Consider the following 24,025-nt stretch of genomic DNA (forward strand, 5'->3'; position numbering starts at 1 on the left):
CTACATATTTTGCTTTCCTGCTCTCTTTAATAGTTATTTATTTAGACCCCAAATAAGAGTAGATCGTTCTAAGAGAGTGGCAAGAGTCTCATTTCTACATTCCCTGCTCTCAGATCCACGCTCCGTGGTTCAGTCTCTATCCCAGCTGATGCAGCGTGTCGGGGCGGCCCAACCCGCCGGGCCGGGCAGAGGTTGCACCGAGGCCTTGCGGCTCCACGGAACGCAGCGGCGGGCGCAGGTTGCGGCGGGGCCCATTTGAGGTGGGCACAGCGCGGCGCGGCGGCAGCCGCTGTGGCGGCATGAAGGAGCTGGAGACGAGCTTGAAGATGGAGTGCGACATCTTGGACGCGCTGGAGGCCCTAGGGTAGGGTAACGGGGGAGCGGTTGTGGCTCTCCTTTCGTGGCGGGGCCTTGGGGGGTGACGGGAGCCTCCTGGAGGGAGCGGCGGCCCGGCAGGCCCTGCTCCGCTCCGGCGGCGGTGCTGCCCGCCGCTGGGGACGGAGCAGAACGGAGTGCTGGGCGGGCAGGGCCTCCTGCCTCACCTGGGAGCCCGGGATGGGGCTGCCCTGCCTGTTGTTGGCCGTGTGTTGGTGGGCGCCTCCGCCGTGATGGAGCACTCAGGGTATTTAAAAGTATGTGTATTTAATCTTAAACCTACTTCGTGTTATCAAGGTTTGTCTCCCTGTACAGGTACACGGGTCCCCTCTTGGAGGAGGAAGCCTTGAACAAAGCAGCACAAAGTGGGTTGTCTTCGCCAGAGTTTTTTGACCTCTGTGTTTGGTTGGGCTCCCAGATAAAGTCACTTGGTGACATGGAAGAAAGCATCACATCTGCAGATGGTAAATGAGTGTTAATTTATTGAAGCTACGTAATACTTGTTCAGGGGATTCACACTTGACATTTAAGCTAGTAACCAAATTAGTGCTGAGATTTAGAAGGCTACTAGAATGTAGCCAAAGAAAGACTGATGTTTGTGTGTACATAGCTGCTAGATTAAGGTCTTACCTGGTGAAGATGCTTTCAAAAGGAAGAAAGAAAAAGAAAGGCAACCAGCCATTGACAATAAAGCTGGGCATGTGGGTATTGTTGGGTGAGTTTGACTCCTAGAACTTGTTTGCCACAACATGAATGACAGTTGCCCTCTGCTTTGTGACATACGCTGTTCACTTGACAGTGATATTCCTGTGACCTGAAGGAGACAGTGCTACTGCCTCTCTGCTAGATGTGAGCTGCTGATTCACTCCAAATGCTTGCATTATGGTTTCAGGCTGCTGTAGCATCAGCTTCTTGTTTAAAGCGTGAATGCAGTATTACCTTTGCAATTGAAAGTGGTGTCTGTCTGTATACAGGGCCTCTTTCAGAAGGAAGAAAATACTGTTGGAGTGGTAAGTGCTGTTTGTCAGGGGTATCAAAACCTGCAATCTAAATGTATAAATGATAAAAACTTAATTAGTTGGATGTTCTATTGATAAAAAAAATAAGAATTAAATGAAAAGAAAAATAATTAATGGCATTTATTTATTTCCACAGGTGATAAAGATATAGAGAGCTTTCAGCTTGAGATTAGTGGCTTTCTGAGAGAAATGGCTTGTCCGTATTCGTCACTTATATCTGGAGACATAAAAGACAGATTGAAAGAGAAGGAGGATTGTCTTAAACTCCTCTGTGAGTTAAAATCATTTCTCCCCCTCTACAATATTGTATGTGCTTGCTCTATAATTATACAATTAAAGTATTTCTCTATGTGTATTTAAGTGTATCTCTACAATCACTATCTGTGCATGCATCACATCACTCATGGGGAATGAAAATAGCAAGACAATATTTTTTATGATGTATTGTTCAACCTACTGAGGCCTCCTGGTCATTTCTTGATCCAGTTCCAGCTCAGCTGAAATTAAGGCCTTGCTTCTTCTGTTTCTGAGACATCTGGGGGTAGCTTGAAAGAAAATGCAGCATGATTGGGAGATGCTGAAAGTGAGACAGAGGGGAGCAAGATCTAGGTTTAAGCTAGACCTGGTCTAAGGGATGCCTGCTGAGACTGAGTATAGAAAGAAATTGTAGTGGGAAACTGATTCTGGCAAACACTTGAGATTAGACAGGAAAAGAATGAAATAACAGCAGGGTGCAGTGTGATAGCATGAACTAGCCAAGGAGCTTGACCTGGGGAAGGATATTAGCAGTTAAGTGTGTGTACAAGATGTGCAGACAGAAGACGGGAAGCTGGATGGAAGTTAGTTCAGGTAATGAATGGGAAACTGACACTGACCTGTCAAGAGAGGACTGAGAAAGGGTCTCTTATGTTTGCCTTGTTTTACATGAACATGGGTACAAAATTTTTTATGCCTCTAAATCTGCCATAATGATGCTTTTCTCTCTAGTATTTCTAAGTACAGAACTTCAAGCTTTAAAGATATTGCACAGCAAGAAAAGTAAAAGCTCTCATTTGGAAAAGCACAATGAAATCCATCAGGAAGTACAAGCTATCTGTGATGCACTGGGCTTACCAAACTCCTCCTCATCTGATATTCCTCCTTTGTTAAACAGTGTGGAACAAAAGGTAGAGGTTTTCTCTCTGTTTTTAGCTTCTGCATCAGTAAGCTTCCGCATTAGTTAAGAGCCTAACAGTATGATTTGTTTTATACTGCTTAGTGTTTAGCTGTTTCAATTATGCGGTGAAATATTTGAGATGCATCTTTCTCTATGAGTCTAATAAAACGCTTATGCTGTATTTGATCTTATGATTGAAACAACTTGTGCTGAAATAAACGTAAATATAATTTGTGTTACGTGTTTTGTTTCAGATAAAGGACATTCTCTCAAAAGTTCAGAAAAACCACGTAGGGAAATCACTGCTAACAAAACCTCTGAATTCTGATCAAGTGGTAAGAATAGAAAAAGAGACTCATTTTTTTTTCTGTATTTCACAGGATGGTCAAAATTTATGTTTATGGCTTCATCTGACTGTCCATTTTACAGCCACTGTTCTAAATATTAATAATTAACTTTCAGTTACTAAGCACTTATACTGCTAACATTAATTCTGGAAGTATTGGATTGTTAATGGGCTTTGTGTTAATCCATGTATTTACTTTTAAAATACCTTTAAATACAGACTGCTGCAGCACTACATGTATGCACCCCTAACTTTATGCAGTTTATAGAGGTTACCTGGGGATGGCCATTTTATTTGCTAAAAGGGCTTAACTTTTTTAGTCTGGGGAAAAGGAGGCCGAGGGGAGACCTTATCGCCCTCTTCCAGTACCTGAAAGGTGCTTACAGTGAGAGTGGGGCAGGTCTCTTGTCACTGGTGAGAACTGACAGGAAGAGGGGAAATGGCCTCAAGTTGTGCCATGGCAAGTTTAGGTTGGATATTAGGAAACACTTCTTTTACAGAAGGGGTAGTTAAGTATTGGAATAGGCTCTCCAGGGAGGTGGTTGAGTCGCCGTCCCTGGATGTGTTTAAGAGCCGTTTGGATGTGGTGCTCAGGGTTGTTAGAGTTAGGGTACTATGGTTAGGCTGTGGTTGGACCTAATGATCTTCAAGGTCTTTTCCAACCTAGGTAATTCTATGATTCTGTGCACTTTCATTTGACTTGTATGACTTATACTTGACCTGTATAGAACTGAACATTTGGGTTTTTGTACTGTAACACTACAGGAAAGATTGGAAAAAATCAATGATGCTCTTCGCAGTGAATACGAGTGTCGCCGTCGTATGTTAATGAAGAGGCTAGATGTGACAGTGCAGTCTTTTGGCTGGTCTGACAGAGCAAAGGTGAGCTTGCTGCGTTCTTTGCTTCCTGTAGATGGGAGTCTGCTACAATTCTGCAGGTCTTCTTAGCAAATGTACCTACTATGTAAATACAATTCCATTATTGCTGTCTACTTTTCAAGCAGTTTCTCATTCTGGGTTGTAATATCTGACTGCTAGATGGTGTGGAAGGGGAAGAATTTGTGGCACAGGCCATCTTTTGTGAGCGAGTGTCTGTAGCTCCAAAAATAGAAATTCAAGCATCCTCTGCTGAGGTTTTTCACTCTAAGTCCACACCTCCCTTTTTCTTCCCTATATCCACCTGCCCCCAGTGAAGTGAAGTAAGAGGAATCCTCAACATTTCTCTTAGAAATGCAAGAGGAAGCCAAACACTGGGCCTTAACATAGATAACCTACAAGGTCAGCGAGATAATTGCAATGACTGTAAACTCATTTTCCCCTCAGTTTTTTTGTAGAACACTTGTTTAGAACTTCTCCAAAAAAGCTTTTGGGATGCAAAATGTTTTGGTATTGATGGTTTTTTTAAGCCAGCAAGCAAGTTATTTTCCATTTTTAATTCGGTTACTCTCTTGCCTTCCTCCCTTACAGCAGGGAGTCTAAATTTTAGTCTTAGATATCTTGTAAAGCATCAAAGAAAGTTTGCTGTCAGTGGATAGAAGAATCTCTTTTAACTGTGCTGAGTCTTAGCAGCATATTTTGTACGTCACCATATGAAGAGAATTGGTGACAGCTGGCACCACGTTTTGTAAGGTAACCCAGTTTTACAGACATTACAACCACTGCAACTTACTGAGACCTGTACAGTGTGTTTTACAGCCTACATACAGTAAGTGTGTTTATGTCTAGTAAGTTATGTTTGATTTTTATCATTAGGTAAAAACGGATGACATAGCACGAATCTATCAGCCCAAGCGCTATGCATTGTCTCCAAAGTCAACAGTAACATTAGCTCACCTTCTTGCCGCTCGAGAGGATTTATCAAAGATCATAAGAACAAGTAGTGGATCAACAAGAGAAAATACAGTTTGCGCAATCAACAAGGTAGCTTTTCTTTCTGGGATATGATAAAAGGAAAGATGGGTGACATGCAGACAGCATGTCTTTGTCTGTAAGAGAATTAGCCTCTGTCCTTTCAAGTTATTATATCCCTTTATTTTTCAATATAGGTTCTGATGGGGAGAGTACCTGACCGTGGAGGCAGACCAACAGAGATTGAACCACCTCCTCCTGAAATGCCTCCGTGGCAAAAAAGACAGGAGGGTGGTGGAAGAGGTGGCTGGGGAGGTGGAGGTGGTGGAGGGAGGGGCGGCTGGGGTGGTGGAGGGGGTAGAGGAGGTGGTGGGGGTGGCTTTGGGGGTGGGGGTGGGGGTGGCTTTGGAGGTGGGGGTGGGGGTTTCAGGGGCGGTGGAAGAGGTGGAGGTGGTTTCCAAGGCGGCAGGGGGGACTATGGTGGCAGGGGTGGTTATGGTGGCAGAGGGGGTTATGGAGATCCGTATGGTGGAAGAGGAGGTGGAGGTTATCGGAGATACTGAAAGAGTAGTAAACAAAATATAGTGGTGGTGTTTACTGGTATCAGGAATTTAGATAATGGTACCTTTGGTTTAGATTAGATTTAAGTATGACCACGTGAATCATTGCATTCGACCAATGTTGTCACTGAATTCTTTTAGTTAACTAAGCAGAACATTTATACTAAAATATCATGATTAGAGTCTTCGCTTTTTGTACTGGTTGTGTTTTGTTGTTTTTTTTTTAATTATGTTCATTTATTTAAAATAAGCCTCAGAAAACAGAATAAAAACCTTTTTAAAGAAACAGAATAAAAATGACGTTCAGGCTTCTCTAATTATTCATTGTTGCATGTGAATTCTCCTGCTCCAAAAGCTGGATACAAAAAAAAAAAAGAACTAAAAAATCAGACCTAAGAACTTGAGGGAGACACTTCTGAAAGTCCGGACTGCTGCTCTTGTGCTTTTTTCCTTATCCAGTTTTTACATGGGACATATTGGAGAACTTCAGTTTCAAGTTGTCACTTAAGGCTTTGGTCAGAGTTATTCAGGGAGCTTTCCTTTTCTTTCAGAACTTGACATAAAAGTAACATCCTGAATTACTTCTCTATTGATACTAGTAAAATTAGGTGGCTTTGTGTGTTTGTAAATACATCGGAAATTAACCGAAGGTCAGAGCATGGACCACAAAACCAGAATCGTGGTGGCTTTTGATGTTTATTTTTACATTACTTGCTTTTCTTATTATTGATGTTTCACAAAAGCATTTTCTACTACCATCATGTCCAATAGAAGTTCATTTATATACTCCTCCTGCATCAGCCTTTACAAATAAAGGTCAACAAAGTTTAGTTGCCTGAGAAAGAGCATGCCATTTCTTTATCTCCTGCCTGCTCTGTATTTGGCAACTGACAGCTGATGAGTTGCCTCATGCAGAAGTTGCTTTTCCCCATTAAGGTTTTTGGAAAAAGCTCCAATATAGCATTCAAAGGCTTTGCTTTTTTATTCTGTCACCCAATTGATCTGATAACATGCAAGAAATTCAGTCTAGATATGTATGGATACTTTCTCCTTCACAGATTGTGTTAGTCCAGTAAGTGTATCTAGATGAGGAAATGGATTTTGTATAGTTATGGCTGTTAGTAGATTAATTTAGATAGATTAAATTAAGTTCAAAGCTGCCAGCTAAAAATGATGTCTGTTACTTAACTTCTTTAGATCCCTCCTCTGTTGTGATGCCATTTGTGAGTAGAGGTGAAACAAGAGAGATGATGCCCACGTATCTATTCACAATAGTATTTATCAAGGTCATGTCACTGCAGAGATTCAGGAAGGCATCTGATAAACCTGGGCATGTCTCTTGACAGAAACCTTGAAGCACTTTCAAGGAATATATCACTCAGACTTATCTGCAGTTGAACTTTAAGTTTTGAATTTGCTTTTGTGTACCACAGTTATGAGGTTTTTTGTGTTTTTTTTTCCCACAAACTTGCTGTTGGTGTCCAAGTTGGTTGGTATGCTTTAAAATTCTTACCCTGTCTTTGCGGACAAATGGATCGTGCCCTCAAGTACAGAGGCAGATCTATGTAGGAACGTAAAGCTTTGTTCAAAATTAAATGCTTCTCTAGCATGTTAGTTAAAAACGTGTCAGGTGTACCAACACCTTCATTTGAAATTTTAGTCTAGAAAAATCCTTCCTGTTATTTTTTTGTATGCTTATTGACTCAGAATGCTGCTTTATGATGTGATTTGTACAGCCTTAACCGTACTTTACAGTTCCAGTAGGCTTCAAGAAAAAAAAAGTGGGAGATGTCATTGCTTGTACATGCTGACTTGAATGTGAACTTAATATAATGAAGTACCCTGTTGGCTCAACTTCACCCACCTCCTAGCAGTAGTCTCATTGTTGCTTTGTTTCTACACTCATTTCTGTTGTCGGCCTCTGCTGATGTTATGGAGAGGAATTTCGAGTGGGAGCGTAGTACTGATTTTTCTTTGGAGGTTGATTTTTGCATAGTGCTATAGAGTAGCTCACAAATAACATTCAGAGTGAGACCACTGGCCATGGAGATGACAAGTATTGGTCAGCAAGGGAAGGAGAGTAGTTTTTAACAAACAAAGCCTTAATTTAAAATTCTCTTTGCTAATCCTATGCTGTTATTTTTGCTACAAGTAACATATGAACAACAATCAAGAATTTAGTTTTACCAGGGAATTAGGCTGGGAAATTCAAGTGGTTTTTCTACGCATAAAGATTTCATCATTCTTAAGATGTGAAGCTGCACTGGGTTAGTTGGCCTGCAGGGCTGGTAGAACCATAGTAGTTGTGCATGTGCCTCAGTGCTCTCACACCTGTCAGTTTGTGCTGTTCATAACAGATAGCGCCGTTCGGAGTGAAGTACACCAGATGTGCGCCCCTTACACTTCTAACAGTTCAATTATGCCATACTGTTTTCCAATTGTTTTTTAAGTTGATGTTGTAAAAGACAGAAGTTTAAATAAGGTGAAGTTTTATGGCAGATTTTTTTTTTTAATTTATTTATTTGAGCCATTTCATATTTTCTTGAATAATTCCTAAGTGTGAAGCCAGTAGCAGAAAAGCAAAGTAAGCACCACCACATTTCATTGAGGTATCCCTTTCTCGGTCTTGTCTGTTGTCAGAATAGATGTTCTTATTTCATCAAAAGATGCAATAATACCATTAAAACAACTGACTGAAGCCTCCAACCCTTCTGTCTCAGTCTTGAAAGAAGTATTTTCAAAAATTAAGAAAAAAGCCATTTTAGATGTCTGCGATTATTTCCGTGTTTATTCAGATTCAGTGAATTGTTTTGGTTGATCAGGAATTGAAAAAGAAGACTTTTGTGTCCGGGCTGAAGAGGGATGGTTTTGTTAACAGCTGTAAACACTGAGGAATAAAGTACCGTATTTGAAGTTATTTGCATCACTTGTGATTTTGGTTCCCTATGTCATATCTCCTGTGCTTGCAAGAAAGATTTGCTGCTGGTGATTTGAAATAATGGTGAAACGTGCTTGTATTGTAGGGAACAATACAGGAAATGTTCACCAGACAGGAGAGGGCCCAAATATATCCTGATTACATTATCTGGGGTTTTTGTTGAATCCGTCTCCATTGAAGGATATTCAGCTACAACTGACCTTAAACCTGTGCAATTTTCTTAGCTTATTATGTGATCATTACTTTTGTCTTTATGTAAACTAAAGAAAAACTTCACAAGCAATGGGAGGTTTTCCTTTTTTGTGTTTTTTGTTTCTTTCACTTTCACTTCTGTAATCCTGAAGCAAAACACGCCTTGCTGTGTACGTGCAAAGATTGGAGAGCAGCTTTGCCTGTAAGTAGGAATGGTGGTTTTCAGTGCTCTGCACCCTTTTGTTCTTCACTCCCCTCCCTCAGATATTTTGATGTTCACTACCGGACATAAAAACATAAATGAGATACAGTCTTTTGAGTTCTGCGGTGAGGTAAAAAATAGCAAACATTGGGGATGATACGATGCTACCAGCCCTAGTAGAAATTACAGAAGGCTTGTTTAAGTGTACCTGTCATGCTGTAGAGTCTTTTGAAAACTGGTGTCCTTAACAAAAGCAAGATATTGTGCTAATGAAGAATTGTACTCGGTAATACCTTGAACGGTGTAATGGCAAAACAGCATCTGTATTGTCTCAGCCACTAAATGCTGAAATAATCTGAAGATACCCAGCTTCCCAAGTTCTCTCAGTGTCCTCAGGCTCAAGAATATAGAAAGGTTGGCTTGAGACTCACGTATATCAGCTCAGTCCTGCAGGCGTGTTGCAGATGGAAAGGAAAATGAATAGATGTTGTTCAGGTTTCTTTCTTTCAGATACAAATTCAGAGGCAAGGTATGATTTTAATATTTTTTTTTCTAATATAAATATGAAACTGAAATCTTACACTTCATATAATATAAATGCTTACGGTCTGTACACTTTTCCAATCTTCTTCAATAGCACTGAAACAAAAAATGGGATCTCTGTAGGGATGGGTCCCAACATTGTAACAGGTTACTACTGGAACAAAGAATTCCAAATGGTAACATTGTTTTGTATTTTCAAAAGCTTATGTGAGCTATTTTAAAGGGCATTGTCTTCAGTATTAAATTTAGCTCTGGCCTTTTCATTGTTAGATCATTCAGTCTACTTACTTTCATCTTTTAAGGATCAGAATTCACACTTAAAAAATGAACAGTGGGTGGGGTAGGGACACATTTCATTTTTTCTTCCTTTCTGTATGTATATGAAACACAGCTGAGCCTGGAGAAAGAATAAAGGTGAGTGCTTTTCATTTATATTAACTGTGATAAGACGAGTTTTAAACAGTGTTCAATACTAGTGCTTGCTGGTAAGTCCTCTAAAGAGCACTTAGTACTTATTCATTGTATCTTTTTTCCCAGCATAAAGTAGCAGTAGGATCAACAGAGATGTGGATGATTTTTGCTCAGTAACTTTGTCAGTTTCAGCAGTATCCCTGTACAGTCATTATTTTTGCTATTAACACTATTATTTCATGCAGCAAAAAAGGAAGTTGCAAAGTAATAACAAGGGACTACCACCAAAACAAATCAACAACAACAAAGTATTGCAGGAGGCTTTGGGCAAACATCCTGAAGGTGTTTGGAGAGCTTTGAAATTTTCCAGGTATCAACTAATTTTTCTGAAGCAGGAAGTTTTCAGCATATGTGAAGTATCCCGTATGGATTCTGTAAGATGATCCTGCATCAGGGTGGGTTCAAATCATTCCAATTGCTTACAGGAACAGGGTGACAGAAAAGTAAGTTTTAATCTTAGGCTGTACAAGTCTACAGTCTTGACTTGATTCTGAGCATTAAGTACTTAACATTACTAACACAGTAACCTTTGGGTCAGCTATCGATGGTAGGGAAATTCCAAATATTGACTTGTTAATTTGCTCCTCTTTTACCCACCAGAGCAGGCAAAGTGTGTGTGCATGTGTGTGTGTATTGTGTGTGTATTTATATGCATACACACACACACACACAGAAATTCAGTTAGAACTGAAACCAAAAGCAAGCAGTTACCTCAGATGCACAAGATTTGCCAAATTTTGCTGGTCTTGTAAGGTATTTTCTAAATGCACTGAAATATTTCCAACATTTATCCTGTTCCCTTTAATTGTTGAAGAAATAGACTTTTATCTGCTAATTGTGTATGAGAAATACTTCTTACTGCAGTCCTACAGAGAGGGCAAAAATCAGGAAACTCGCAGAAAATCGGCTAAGCAAATGTGATTTGAAAGCCACTTTGCTTCAGTGATCAAAGTGTAATCTCATGTTAACTGTTAATAATTCAGGCTTAGTGTACAAGGAACAAAAGTTTCACAAACTTCACAACAGCAAGGTTTGTCATATGCATTTAAATTCCTTACAGATCATGTTTATTTACAGTAAGATAACAGAAGGTCTACAACTACTATTACTACTACTCTCCCCCTTCATTTGTTTTTATTTAATCATGGATGCAAACACAACTCAAGTTCTAAGCAGGAACTTAGAACCAGTAGATTAGGAAGTAGTTTCAGCCTGACTTGAAAAAAATAAATAAATTATTAGTATACTTGACAATTAATGACTGTAAGCTGGAAACAGAGCATACTTTTATGCCACTGAACACAAAGCACACCATGCTATTATAAGGGGTCAACTAAAAGCGTTTAGTCTGTCGTGGATTTTGTAAACTAAGCTGTAAGTTTTGAGGAGCACTGAAGTATATCACAGAATTACAGAATGTCAGGGATTGGAAGGGACCTCAAAAGATCATCTGATCTGACCCCCTGCTGGAGCAGGAGCATATGTTGTTAATAGATATGTTAGTTTTAGTTTGTGCTTTATAAATGTTCAGTGATGTCCCTTTTTGATAAAAGCAAGTGAGTTTTATACAGCTGTAAGAATTATCATGAAATGCAAATGACGTTTTAAGATTGGCTTTTATGACTAAAAGATTCACCAGTAAGTTGAAAGATATGTCATTCCTTGACAGTATGTACACAGAATAGTTTTAGAAAATTACATTACCTCCCTAGCACCTTTCACTGTACAAAATCTACACACATAAGAGCACAGTCACCTTGACTCTTCACCTAAAGTGCGTGTGAAATCTATGAGAGAAAATGAAGAAATCCTGGTTAGAACCATAAGATGTTAGAAACTGGAATACAGTGTCCACTGCATTGAGATTGCTATGCAGTTTCCTTCATAATATGGTCTTTAAGGTTCTACTCAGATGTTACAACACTGGTATCCACTTTGATATTAGAAAAAGTAATCAATGTTATCCCATATCTACAGTACAAGGACAGCAAGCTATCCCTTAAGCCCAATGAGTAGGGCTGTTTTCCAAGTTGTAACCTGGAATACTGAAATGGAAGCAGAATTCACTCTAAGCTCTCTAGTCTCATATTTTACCATAAAGAAGTTTTAAAACATTTGTCAGTATGCCCTATTGAAGTCTAAAAATCAGCTTAACTACTTATATTAATATTCTTGCTAAACTCTAGAAATTAAGATGACTACGTAATGTTTTTAATTGGTTTCAGCCACAATGAGAAAGAACTCTCTTTCTTAATGAAATACATCTACAGCTTTACTTAAATGCTTATCTCTATTGAACATTTGTTTCTACAAACCTGAATTTGGGCCAAATCTGAAGTGAGAGTCTTATGAGTAGTTACTTAGAACACTTGTAGAGTGAGATGTGCAGCCAAGTCACTGTAGAATTCACGTGGTCAGCATGTACATAAGCTTTAGGAACAGTGTTGCTCCTTTAAAAACCAATCCCAGAAGATACTGAGTTCATTGTGCAGATGATGTTAACATACCTTAAATTGAAGGGATTCATTTACAGACTTGGAAGTGTTTTCAACAGGGAAATGTCTAGAATAAAGAGAGTATTTCTGTTTTAAAATCCTTTGGATTGTCTTTCCAGTTCACTTGGTAAAGCAGCTTTATCACAGTCATTCCCTTCAGTCTTACATTCTTCCATAAGAAACTTCCCCTCATCTGCTAGGAGCAGTCTTTGTGTTGTAGGTTGTTGATAACGTGATTTCTTCTCTGAATCGTAAGAGATTCAATTGTTTTATGTGCCTGTTCCAGTTGCATCCTTAAACCTTCATTGTCTGCCTTTAGAATATTTCTTTCCTAAGGAAACAAAAGAAATAAAGAATGGCATTTGACTTTACATTCGTTTCAGGATTGCCTGGTTGTGCATATAGGTTGAATGGCGTAAACATCAGTTGGTGTAGCTCTTAGCAGTAGGGAACCAGTAAGTTTAATTCAGGGCTATGAAAATGGTATTTGTTTTGTTTTTCCTGGGGGAGGGCAGCAGGCCTAGATATTTATATACATACATGTTTTTTTCTTTCCTGAACCAAAATGCTGGGAGGTAAATAGGGACTATGCGCTGAATATAATTTGATCTTAACAAATTCTTATAGTACCCCTCCTGTCTGTTTCTAAGACTGTAATAAGTCCAGAAAACTCAATGGGAATGTGACCATCGTTTTGTCTCTGTGGTACAGATTTCTGCTTTAAGGACTGTCTGCTACATGCTATAGCAGTTACAAAAATAAAAATACTGATCATGTGCTCTGTGAATGCAAAACTGAAAAGCATGGACTGTGAATTTTAAAGGCAAATATAATAAATAGACTATTCTGAACCTGAGCTACAGAAATATCTAGTGAGGTATGTAAAAATGCAAGATAGAATTAAATGAAACTACTGTACTGAATATATAAAGATAGTGGTCTGGCTCTTATGTGGAAAATGTCAGTTTCATTGTTTCTTTAAAGATGGGTCCTATTAAAATTTTATGGAAGCTGTTAAAAGTATTCACAACAGTTAGATTAGGACAAACTTATTTTTATAGCTTATTAGCCCAAAATGAGGCCATGTCATGAGTTGTTAAGTAACCAGGAATACAGACACAAGATAAGTGTCAAGACAAAGCTTTATTGCTTTTCACATTCAGCAGCAGTCACTGCTTATTGATGTTACTGGCCTGGAATTTAGACATGATGTTAAAAATCCAGACTTCAAGTAGATTTAAAAACTGAGAAACCTGATGGAGGTATGATTATTTCACCCTGTTTTGCTCTGATTTCCTTTAAAAATATGTAAATCTATAAGTATTTATGTGGCTCTTAGAATTTAAGTTATGCAAAATCTTCTTTCTTAGAAGAAGCATGGCATCTTACTATCCTTTCAAAGCTCTTCCTTTTAGAAGCTTTGATTTATTCCTGTTGCTTATTATTTCAAGCCAAATGAGGAGCTTCAATCAAGTTGTTCTAGATTGGTTTAGTACATATCTTTACATTGCTTCATTATATAGGAGGAATCAAGACATGCAACGCATAACAGAAGATGCTGTATTGTAGAAAATTTGAAGCTTATGCACAGAGCTGGTTTACGAACATTGTAATCTATGAGGAAAGGAACACAGGTGACTAACTCCATTTTAGTTAAAAATGTATATTTTTAACTAAAAATGTTAAAAATGTGAGATTTACAATTCTTTATTTATCTCATGTGCATCCCTCTGAATGTTTTCTATTTCTGCGTTCTCCACAGAGCTGGGAATTTCAGGTTTTGGCTAACATTGCTGTTTTAAATTTGTATTAGAGGTCATTAGCTACCAATATTTTTGTTAAGGAAGTGTTTATCTGGTTCAACATAATGCCGTACGTAAATAGAATACTGTCAAACATGTTAAGACACTAATTCAGCTTTCCCAGTCTTGTATTACATGTGTGGGAGACAGTTCTTTAAAAATAACTCGTTTAATGGATTAATATCTTGTCTTAACCAACCGGACTGTGGTCACAGACTTGCTTGTCACTTCTAAGGATGACAGGGATCAATATAATCATAGCAAAGTCTTCAGAACATATTCCCTAAGCCCTATACTACTACTTAAATTTCTATTTGAGGTGAAGCATTGCTGGAGGTAAAGTGACTAAAAATTCATTATGTCTCTCATGGATTGTTCTGGCAATTAATTATACTTGAGAACAGTGTCAGAATGATGTCTCCCCACACAGCCACATCCTCATGCTCTAAATACTTTACAGTACTGGTGTGTAAAGCCAAATTTGTTCCACTACATACATACCCGCTCAAGTTCCTGGTATGAGGGCTTATAGCTCTGATGCTCGCGATGATCCTCCTTCATTTTCTGGCTGGAGTCCTTGTTTTCCCATTTAACATATGCTTTTTTACAGCTCAGTAACGGGCTTGGACGTGGGGATGTTGGGATAGGCTGAAGATAAGGATTTTCTAGTATCTTTTTCTCTTTCTTCTCCATTGACTTATGCAATACATCAGCAGCCAGCAGTGTGGAATCTGTCTGTATACCTTTATGAACTACGGCTGGTTTCAGTCTTACTGAGATTTTCTGAGCCGAGGAGCCCATGAGCATAATAGTTCGGTCCTTGCTGTCTTCGTTGTGTTCTACTACTCCATTTGGAAATGTGAATGGCCCTTCTTCATGTCCTATAGAATATATATGGTAATGAGTCAAGAAGTGTTGTGGGTTCCTACCACAAAGATACGTAAGTAAACTGACTTTAAATTCCACATTGAAATTTTAGAATTGCAACAGTACAGCTTCCTTAATGCAACAATGGTGGTAAAAACAAGCATACCAAGACCTGCTTGTTACAAGATGGAAGAGTTAAGGGAACCTGGCAACTCTTCATTTCATGGCATTTAAGTTCTCATGAGAATCTGGCCAAAGAGTTACCCAGTTCTTGTGGAATTTGTGCACCTTACATTATTTAGTGTGAGGAGAGACTTCCCAGAAAGTTTTTATTTACCCAAGACTTTAACTAGAATCCATAGTTACAGTTAGTAGGCTGATAAAACTCTGTAACTAACAAAACTCAAAACACTGCATTACAACTTTTCTTTAAAATAAAAGACACAACATAAAAATTATCTAGATCTTTCGAGCTTTTTAATGTGACCTTTCCTCACCATGGAATTGCTCTTTAACTGCTACTGTGCAGAGGCTTGAAGCAAGAGCAGATGTTGGGCTGCTGTCTGCAACAGAAGCTTTGTGTCTTCTCTTGCACTCTATTACAATCAGGTCTTTGCATTGCTTGTGACAATTCATTCCACAGTCTGTAAACAAATCAAAGTTTACACAATTCAGTGTTGCTGTTGTAGTATTTAAGATGATCTCTCATACTGAGTTTCCTACCCAAGAAGCAGGGAAATGTTTGTCAACTCTACATGGATTACCTGAAACAACATAGACTAAGAAGTCAGCTGAATCCTGGTGCTATATACACCTCAAAGGCCTTTTCATGTTGAAAAAATCAAATAGCAACAGTCAGTTGCAACAGATTTTCTGCCTGAGGTAGAAAACCCTGCAAAATACTTCTGAGTCTGTTATACAGTTGTCACAGAGAGTTGATGTTCTCATCCAGCAGAACGGAAGGGTCTGTTCCTCAGCCCTTTGGATTCAGTGAAGATTTGCAAAGGGTAGAACAGTTCCTTCAGCCTTGCATTTCTTTTAGAATATCTTTCTGCCATCTTTTTATTAAGCTGGCCTTCTCCTTGAGGAGCCAGATTAAATAGGCTCATAAGGATTAATCTTGGAATGATCAGGGCTGGTTTTTTATTGTTTTGTTTTGTTTTTGTCATTTTCCACTAATTATGTATTAAATTTAACAAACGATAAAGATTCTTACCTTTGCATCTGTATCCTTGTTTAATTACTCCCCATAGCTGAAATTCAGACAAATAGAAAGACTATTTATTTCTGCACATTTGATACCTCCAGATATACAAATCCACTAAAAGCTCCGCTCAGTTCTGAAATCTGAGCACCACCAGAGTACTTTGTTTTTCTTTTGTTTTGTTTTTGTTTTACTTTTAATGGTAAAATCAAAATATGAGATATCTACCTCTTCAGCATAAATATTGTTTAGCAAACAATATTTATACATATGTTCCTTTATCGCAAGCAAAATAGCTTAACCTAGTCTCTAATTAATGCATCAGCCCAAAGTAAAGCTGTGGAACTGGAGTAGATGGAGAACTGCGTATCGTCACTCTTGTTTGATCCCAGCTAAGCTGGGGAGCAGTAGGAGTCAGTTTTACCAAATCTTCTTATGCTAGGCAGGAATCATGTCACATCTGTACCAGACATGAGTTCATAACATGATGGGATATCCTGAGTTGGAAGGGACTGACAAGGATGGTTGAGTCCTTGCTCCTTATAGGATCACCCAAAATTCAAACCATATTTCTGACAGCGTTATCCAAATGGTGAATCTATCCCAATGTCCAGCCACCCAGTGGTGAAGAACCTTTTCCTAACACCTCAACTGACCCTCCCCTGACACAGCTCCATGCTGTTCCCTCAGGTCCTGTCGCTGTCAACAGAGAGCAGAGATCTGCCCCTCTGCCCCCTCTGAGGTGCTGCAGGCTGCCATAAGGCCTCCCCTCAGCCACCTCTGTTCTGGGCTGAATAAACCAAGGGGCCTCAGACACTCCAAATCTGTTGCCTTCCAGTCACTTCAGGTTTTTCATAGCCCTCCTTTGAATGGTCTCTAATAGTACAAGTTCTAACTGCTCAGTGGAGTGGAAGCCTCCTAATTTGGAAGTCTTGTCAAACACAAGAAAGGAGCTGCATTTAAGCACATAATACTACAAGAAGGGTATGTATAAAATGCACATTACATAGCTATGTGGGCAGCAGACTGGTTTTCTTTGTAGGTTCACTGGTGTTTTATATAGGTTAATTTCAGTAGGTTACAAGACGTAATTATGCAATAAAAGAAGGCATTTTTCCAGACAATATAATTTGCTTGTTTATAATACAACATAATTTGCTTTCAATTAAAAAAATAATAATAATAATAATAATAAAGGAGAGCTTACAAATCCAGCACAGTTGTCACAGAAAGTAGGTCTTAAGTAAGTGGTCTCCTGAAAGTTGTGAGAAAAGCCAAGTCCTAATTTGGAATAGATTGAGCTAGCCCTCATAAAGTAAGCAGTTATTTCATCCCTGCTAATCAGACCTTCCCTGAAAATAAACAAGAAAAGTTGTTTGTGAAGCATCTGTTTTCTTAAAAGCATAAGAATTAAACATACCTACTCTTCTCTCATACAGTTTATAATGGCAATACCTCAATTGACCAAAACCTACAATGATATCAGCAATTTTGTCAACTGGTCCCTATGTTTACAGAAGTTTCTCTGCACATTATAATTGCAGCCTGTAAGGATAAATGAATAATCTGCCTATGAGATGCAACGTCAAAACTATTTCATAGTTTTATTGATATTCTTATCAGTTTTATTATTTGGCATCTTAAGGCACTAAGAAGAATGTTCTTAATTTTTCCAAAAAATACATTAGCCAATTCTCTGTTTTTGAGGGACAAATCCATTTCTGGAAGGTTATTCAGTGGTACATACGGAGTGTCATTTAAAAACACATTGTTTTTCTTTTATCTGAATTCTTCCTGCTACATAAACCACTGCTGTAAGCTCATTCACAAAACATCTGAATGATGCTTTTGTCAGTTACGTTTTCACTTTGTAGATGGAGAGGACGATTTTACGATCTTAGTGATAAAAGAAGAGAAAACAAAACAAACAAGCCAGGTTTTATAAGCTGAACTGGGTGAAAAGAGATTTATGAGTACTCACGAGTCCTTAGCCATTACACAAAATGAGAATGGAAAACTGGCTGCTATCTTTTCAAATTCCTCTTGAGAAATGTAACCATCCTGATCGTGGTCGTAATTTTTGAAGACAGACTGTATAAGATAATAACAGAATAGTTTATAACGAGGATAGAAGCTATTATATTGCCACTTCAGAAACTGTCAGCAATATTTAGAGGACTCTTTCCCACTTTCCCTCAATATCTATTAAATAGCTGCTTTTTTTTTTTTTTTTTTTTTTTTTTTAATTTTTTCGGGGTTTTTTTTTTTTTTTGCTCGAGTCTAAAGAGGCCTTATGTCTTCTTGATTTTTAGGAAAATGCAGATAGGTCAATACAGACATAACTGAATGGTTCACTACACAAGACTGCCTCTTACACAGTTTGTTCCAAAAGTAATGCCTCTATGTATTTCCATGGAAACAACTGCAGACAGAAAGAGCACAATAACACTATTTGAAAGAACAAGTTCTCAGCTACAAAACACTATTTCTAACCTGGTTGCCACCATTAGCTATGCATTTTCAGCAGCTGGGAAAGAGAGCCTGCATGCCACGCTCATAAAAATCTGCACCAGCAGAGCCGACCCACTGTTTCACAGCTGCTATGACATTGCCACTGCTGACACACTCCACCCACCACCTCACTGTGCTCACATTCCCTGTTCGGTCTGCATAAACATTCAGCAAGCACCAATGAATGTCCGTGTGTGCCAATTCTTCTGCATGGGGGAAATCAGGGATACACCACTGCTCCATATGCACTTCCAGTCAAATGCCATTTTCTGAGACACCCCCTCCTCTGCCGTCTGTCACTTGGCAACAAAATGGAATGGAATGTTGGAATTGGAATGTTCAGCCTCTACTGGCTAAACCAGCATTCACCTCTGATGTCATGGACCAACATAAAATAGCAGGCATTACTTTCAGAGCAGACCCCATAGTTTCTCTTTAAGATCGTTACTAAGGTCTACATATACAACTTGTGCTAATGCTTTCAGTGATGATCTCTATACAAACCATTGCAGCTGCCTGGCTTACTTGATCAGGTTAATGTTATGTGAGAATCAGTTATATGAAGATTTATTTCAACTTAGGAATGACATTACTGACTGCAGCAAGAACTATATATAGGACAAATTTAGGAATATGCTCCAAAACAGTATGCACTTATCGAGGGATAACAAGAAATATTATAAGTCTTTAGAAGAAAAAGAGATGATGCAGCAATATGAAGAAAATTTTTACCTCTCTCCATTTTTCTGTTTTGAAATCAATGATGAATAAAACTGATGACCCAAATGAGTATAAAAGCAATGGCTGCTCTAACAAAGCTGTTGAGAGGTCTGCTTCCAGAGTCCACCAGTAAAACTTGGCAGTTAAGACTACAACTGAGATATAAGGTAAATTGTCTGACCATACTTACATCCACCATCCTCTGAACATGTTTGCTGACTGTTTTTGGATCAGGTTTTGGGGCTACTCCTGAGGCCCAGTCTGCAACTACTGGTGGTCTGGAAGGTGTCAAAGGCTACAATAAATTGAATGGGACTTTATTAGTATCACACTAAAATATTTTTGATATTATACTTCTTTCAATTCTGACAATGGACTATGAAATACAGGACTGCAGAAATGGCATGACTGACACATAATCATATTTTTGATAATTTTGTCATAGTTCAGACAAAGCACTTCCCTGAGCTGTCTTTTCTTTAACTGTCACAATTCACTAAACCATAAACTCACAATCTTTTCCAAAACAGGAACAAAAACTGCAGGATAAAACTTACATGTTTGATCATTCGAATTGCACAAAAGATCTTAAAAGAACCAGTATCAGTTGTCAAGATGGAGCCTGATGTCTCTGTACAAGCAGTAGCATTTGTGTTTCTGCTAGGAAACCAGATATGGCAGCAAGTCTCACATAGACCCTCCGTTATGCTTTATCATCAGCCAAACTATGCTTTAATGGATTTTACTGCATTTTTCTCCATTTTCAGTTTTGCTCAAAGTAAAATAAGATGAATACAAGGGATAAAAATTGCATTATTCATAAAGATATTTTGTTAAGAATCTGAAAATGTCCTTACAGCGGCTCGGTGACTTCTTGGCTCTCGTGCATATGAAAGCTCATAAATTTCATCTTCTGTGTAGTACAAATCAAGGGACAGCTGAAAATAAACAGAACATTAGCTTAATCCCAGACCAGTTACTACTACTTGATTTACTTGTTCCTGGCATGCATTTGTATTTTTTGATAGATTGGTGTTTAATGTTTGCACCTATGGAAAAAATAAATAATAATCTGCACAAGTGTTGACCATGATTTGGAATGGATGCATTTCTAAGTTCCAGTCTTTTGCTGTCATTGACTGGAAATCTGTAACATTAACACTGCAAGTGACTGTAGGCATAACTATTACTGCCACGATGTATAGATAATCTTTCACACCACGTAAGCACCAGTCCAAAGACATTCAACATCAACTTTAATTCTCAGGAAACATGTCACTAAACCAGGCTAAATCAAGAAGTGCATGATGAGGATAAAANATATATTTATATTTATATTTATATTTATATTTATATTTATATTTATATTTATATTTATATTTATATTTAGTACAGAGAGAATGTATGCTACTGTCATGGGACAGAAATAAATGTTTTCTTTTATAGAAATAATTGGAAGCATGCTGCCCATGTGGTATTTCTACCCTTGCTACTTGGCAAATCAGCATTGCTAACCTAATATAATTCTCTACTTAGTTCAGTTTGAGGTAATTGAAAATCATTTTTAAAACTGAAGTATTTCTCTCTTCCAATAGACTTACCGTAAGCAAATGAACAAGGTCCATGTTAGCCTCCAGGGGAAGTGGCATTTCCTGGAGTTGTATAAGCTCATTTATGTGATTATAGAGAGAGTACAGTTTGCATATGTTAATTTTTTTGTCCTCTAAGTAATCTGGCATGGCTTCATGAAGTGATATCAAGTCTTTCAAGTGGACCCCAAGGATTGGGATCTTAAAGTTAGTGCACTCATTATAAGCACGTCGATAACAGTCATAGTTTCTATAAGATGAAAGCAGTTCTGTCATTTCATTAAACACCTAAAAAAAAATAAAATAAAAATCATCAAAACTCTTTCTAATCTATGTTATCTGTCTATAATGCCAGACTTGCTATATTCTCTATTTAGTCGATGGAAAAAAAATACAACACTCTCAAATCAAGATGTGTCTGCAGATTTCATGTCTCTGGCCTTCCCAGAAGCAAGCATCTTCACCTTAAAATATGCAATGTAATTCTCTGGCTTCCAAGTCACCAGTTGTCCTGGCAGAGAAACCCTGCACTGTGCCATTAAAATATAGCCAGAATTCTTACAGTGTGTAGGAGTAATGTTTGTAAAGTTGAAGTGACAAAAAAATCAGGAGTGGGGAAACTCTTCCTTTTTTTTTCCCCTCTGCTCTATCTGTCATGTCTAACAAAGTAAGCTTGCTTATTTTTGTGTGAAGTGACCAAAGAAAAGTTTAAATGATTTTTAAAAGATACAATACCAACCTTAATTACATCATGAGGAACACATGAGCTCGTTTCCTTGAGTCTGGAAATGGAACTGTGACAGAGACCTCCTATCACTGCCATTAACGTGTTGAAATTCTGCAACTGGTGAAGCTTCTGTGTTGATATACAAACAAGCAGTATTTATTATTTAAAGTTTTAAGTTGTTCCATATGTACATCCAAATTCTGCATTTCCTCTGTTTCTGAGGAACAAAGTCTTAGAAGTTTTGTACCATTTGACTTCATTCACTTTGGTACTGAAATTATGATTTTGATGAGTGTGATTTTTACCTGTTCTACTGTTATTAGATGATAATAATTCTGCATATAAAGCAAATCTTCAAAGGACTCCTCAGTATTTCTCCCTCTTCCCACAGTCTGCAATAACACTGTGCAATCTATCACTTATGGTTGCAGATGGATCAGTATGCAAAAAACATCAGTAGAACAATAGCTTTGCTTCTATCACATGAAGCATAAGGAAAAGCAATTCTACTTATGGTCAAAGTCATCACAGCAGTTCATACATTGGAATGACAGGTATTTTCAGATTGACATTTCACAAGCTGATTTAAAAATATGTATAAATCTCATTTGTCATTGAAAATGTTTTCTTCAGAATGAATAGGAGAAAGCCATAGAGATGCTGAAGATACTGTGTGTGTGGGAACTGTCTGGTCACAGACTGAACCAGTAATTGAGCACCTGGAGAAGGGGTGTGGCCAGCCCTGGGAGCACAGCTGCAAGCAATTTACTTATGCAAACAAAAGGGGTAGACCATGGGTTCCAAACCTCATTTAAGGGCTGGCAGCCACAAGGGACACATCTCTACTATGGGACTGTTTTCCTTGGGAGTTTCCAGTGGGCCCTGATGCTGGAAGGAGGTAAGTGATTCCTTCCTTATTAGTAGACTGACTGCTAATTTTCTTGGGAGCTCTGAAACTGGTTTAAGGCAACTATGTCTGCTGCTGCCTGTTCTTAGGGTGTAATGTATGAATACCTGGTGTAAGACCACAGCACTGCCCAAATATGCTTTCTATATGTATGAAATAGGAGATTACTGCCAACTACTTTCTCAGTTGATGGTGGGGGTGGAAAAACTAAGAGACTGTTTCAGAGGAAGTGGAAGTATCATGTATCAAAACTTAACTGACCTGTGCAACATGAATGAACTTGATAAATACTTCAGCTCGAAGCTGTGGTGTTGGTCTACTGAGGACCATTAGCTGCACCCACTGAGAGATACCATTGCAAAGAGCAATTGATCTTTCCATTGTTGGATTCTCTTTCACACAGCTATTCACAATGTAGCTCTGATAATCTGAGAACTCAAAAATAAATAAATAAAAATAAAAAAAATTTACAATAATAATACAAATAAACTGTGAAGAACAAGAAAATCAGTGAACCTTAAGTGTTCATAAGTTTGAACCCTCTCCGTTGTTCTTTTCAAAGCAGTAAAGCTCATAGCAATGGAATTAAAATAATCTTCATCATTTATATCACATTGTTGCATCATGCATATCTCACAAGCCTTGACTTCTCCCAGCATTACTGGCTCCACAGATTCACTGAATCTGGTTCTCTGTGAGGAAAATTATGCTTAAAATTCAGTTTAATCTGGTAATTCAGTGATAGTTTAAGTTATAGGAACATACATTGGAAATATAACACTTCTGCCTTAAACTATTCTAATCAAAATAAGTTCTATAAGATTTTCATAAAACTAAGATTAGGTTTGTTAACAAAAAGGACTACAGAGTCTCTATTTTTTTCATGCATATTGTGAGATTTTCTTATTTAACCAAAGAGACCTGAAATAGTCTAGGGAACCCTTGTATGTGGCAAAGTACTGATATTTTCTTTGAAGCCATTCTTCCCATTAAGATCAAAGAGAAGCAAACATTTGTTTTCATAGATGCAGTGTCTGATTCCTTGATTTATTAATAGCAAGGATACACAGAAAAGTGACTAATTAGAAAATATGATGGGAGACTTATGTACACTCTTGTTATTATGGACAGTAATACTGACATCTTAACAAAAACTTTCATAGCTGCAGTAGATACATGTTTAATATACATGTTATATTTCTTTGGCTTAAGAAAATATCATAAATGGTAGAAATGTTATGTGTTTTTTGCTTGTTCTCCCTCTGCTTTAGCTTTTTCATCTGCTCATTTAGTAAGTACTAATAACACTTTAAAGAGTCAGAGGTGACAGCAGATACCAGAATTAATCCTCTTACTAAATTAGAAATGGAACAAATCATAACAGTAAGAAAATAAGTAGAGCTGTCTCTAAGATTTCACAGTACATACAGTTATAGTTTGAATTCTGAACTACAGCCAGATTTGGCTGGATGTAAGCAACTGCACTGTATGATGATTAATTATTCAATATCTGACTACATAATTATTAACCTCATAGTAGTTTCAGAACAATT

At 38.0% G+C, this 24,025-nt stretch overlaps 2 protein-coding genes across 6 annotated transcripts in view; one reads left to right on the forward strand and one right to left on the reverse strand.

The window, feature by feature from the left end:
- The first annotated feature begins 228 nt into the window (after positions 1-228).
- FAM98B (family with sequence similarity 98 member B) lies at positions 229-8,221 on the forward strand. Of its 2 annotated transcripts, XM_015864826.1 has the most exons (9): positions 229-364; positions 691-839; positions 1,350-1,385; positions 1,531-1,665; positions 2,382-2,560; positions 2,805-2,885; positions 3,662-3,778; positions 4,649-4,816; positions 4,942-8,221. In XM_015864826.1, the coding sequence occupies exons 1-9, from the start codon at positions 300-302 to the stop codon at positions 5,305-5,307; spliced, it is 1,296 nt and encodes a 431-aa protein (XP_015720312.1). In that variant the 5' UTR covers positions 229-299; the 3' UTR covers positions 5,308-8,221. The 2 variants fall into 2 exon arrangements, with proteins under 2 accessions (XP_015720312.1, XP_015720313.1); XM_015864827.1 differs by lacking the exon at positions 1,350-1,385.
- Positions 8,222-9,153: 932 nt separating this feature from the next.
- Positions 9,154-24,025, reverse strand: part of RASGRP1 (RAS guanyl releasing protein 1) — a 43,533-nt gene continuing 28,661 nt past the window's right edge. For 3 of the 4 annotated variants that reach the window (XM_015864821.2, XM_015864824.2, XM_015864822.2), the window contains 11 exons: positions 22,734-22,907; positions 21,578-21,694; positions 20,851-21,126; positions 20,107-20,187; positions 19,440-19,544; positions 18,000-18,109; positions 17,226-17,370; positions 16,031-16,067; positions 15,312-15,458; positions 14,449-14,828; positions 9,154-12,476 (listed from right to left, as the gene is read on the reverse strand). In XM_015864821.2, coding sequence (XP_015720307.1) covers positions 12,342-12,476; positions 14,449-14,828; positions 15,312-15,458; positions 16,031-16,067; positions 17,226-17,370; positions 18,000-18,109; positions 19,440-19,544; positions 20,107-20,187; positions 20,851-21,126; positions 21,578-21,694; positions 22,734-22,907 — 1,707 coding nt within the window. In that variant the 3' untranslated portion in view covers positions 9,154-12,341. The remainder of the gene's footprint in view (positions 12,477-14,448; positions 14,829-15,311; positions 15,459-16,030; positions 16,068-17,225; positions 17,371-17,999; positions 18,110-19,439; positions 19,545-20,106; positions 20,188-20,850; positions 21,127-21,577; positions 21,695-22,733; positions 22,908-24,025) is intronic. The other variant, XM_015864823.2, reaches the window with a different exon arrangement.

The sequence above is a fragment of the Coturnix japonica genome, chromosome 5 (assembly GCF_001577835.2).
Source record: "Coturnix japonica isolate 7356 chromosome 5, Coturnix japonica 2.1, whole genome shotgun sequence".
NCBI lineage: Eukaryota > Metazoa > Chordata > Aves > Galliformes > Phasianidae > Coturnix > Coturnix japonica.

Bases quoted from the DNA above. Each gene is read 5' to 3' on its own strand.
- FAM98B (XM_015864826.1), top strand. From the start codon at position 300: ATGAAGGAGCTGGAGACGAGCTTGAAGATGGAGTGCGACATCTTGGAC. The intron at 1,666-2,381 runs GTGAGTTAAAAT...TTTTCTCTCTAG, and splicing joins GGATTGTCTTAAACTCCTCT to TATTTCTAAGTACAGAACTT. The intron at 3,779-4,648 runs GTGAGCTTGCTG...TTTTATCATTAG, and splicing joins GCTGGTCTGACAGAGCAAAG to GTAAAAACGGATGACATAGC.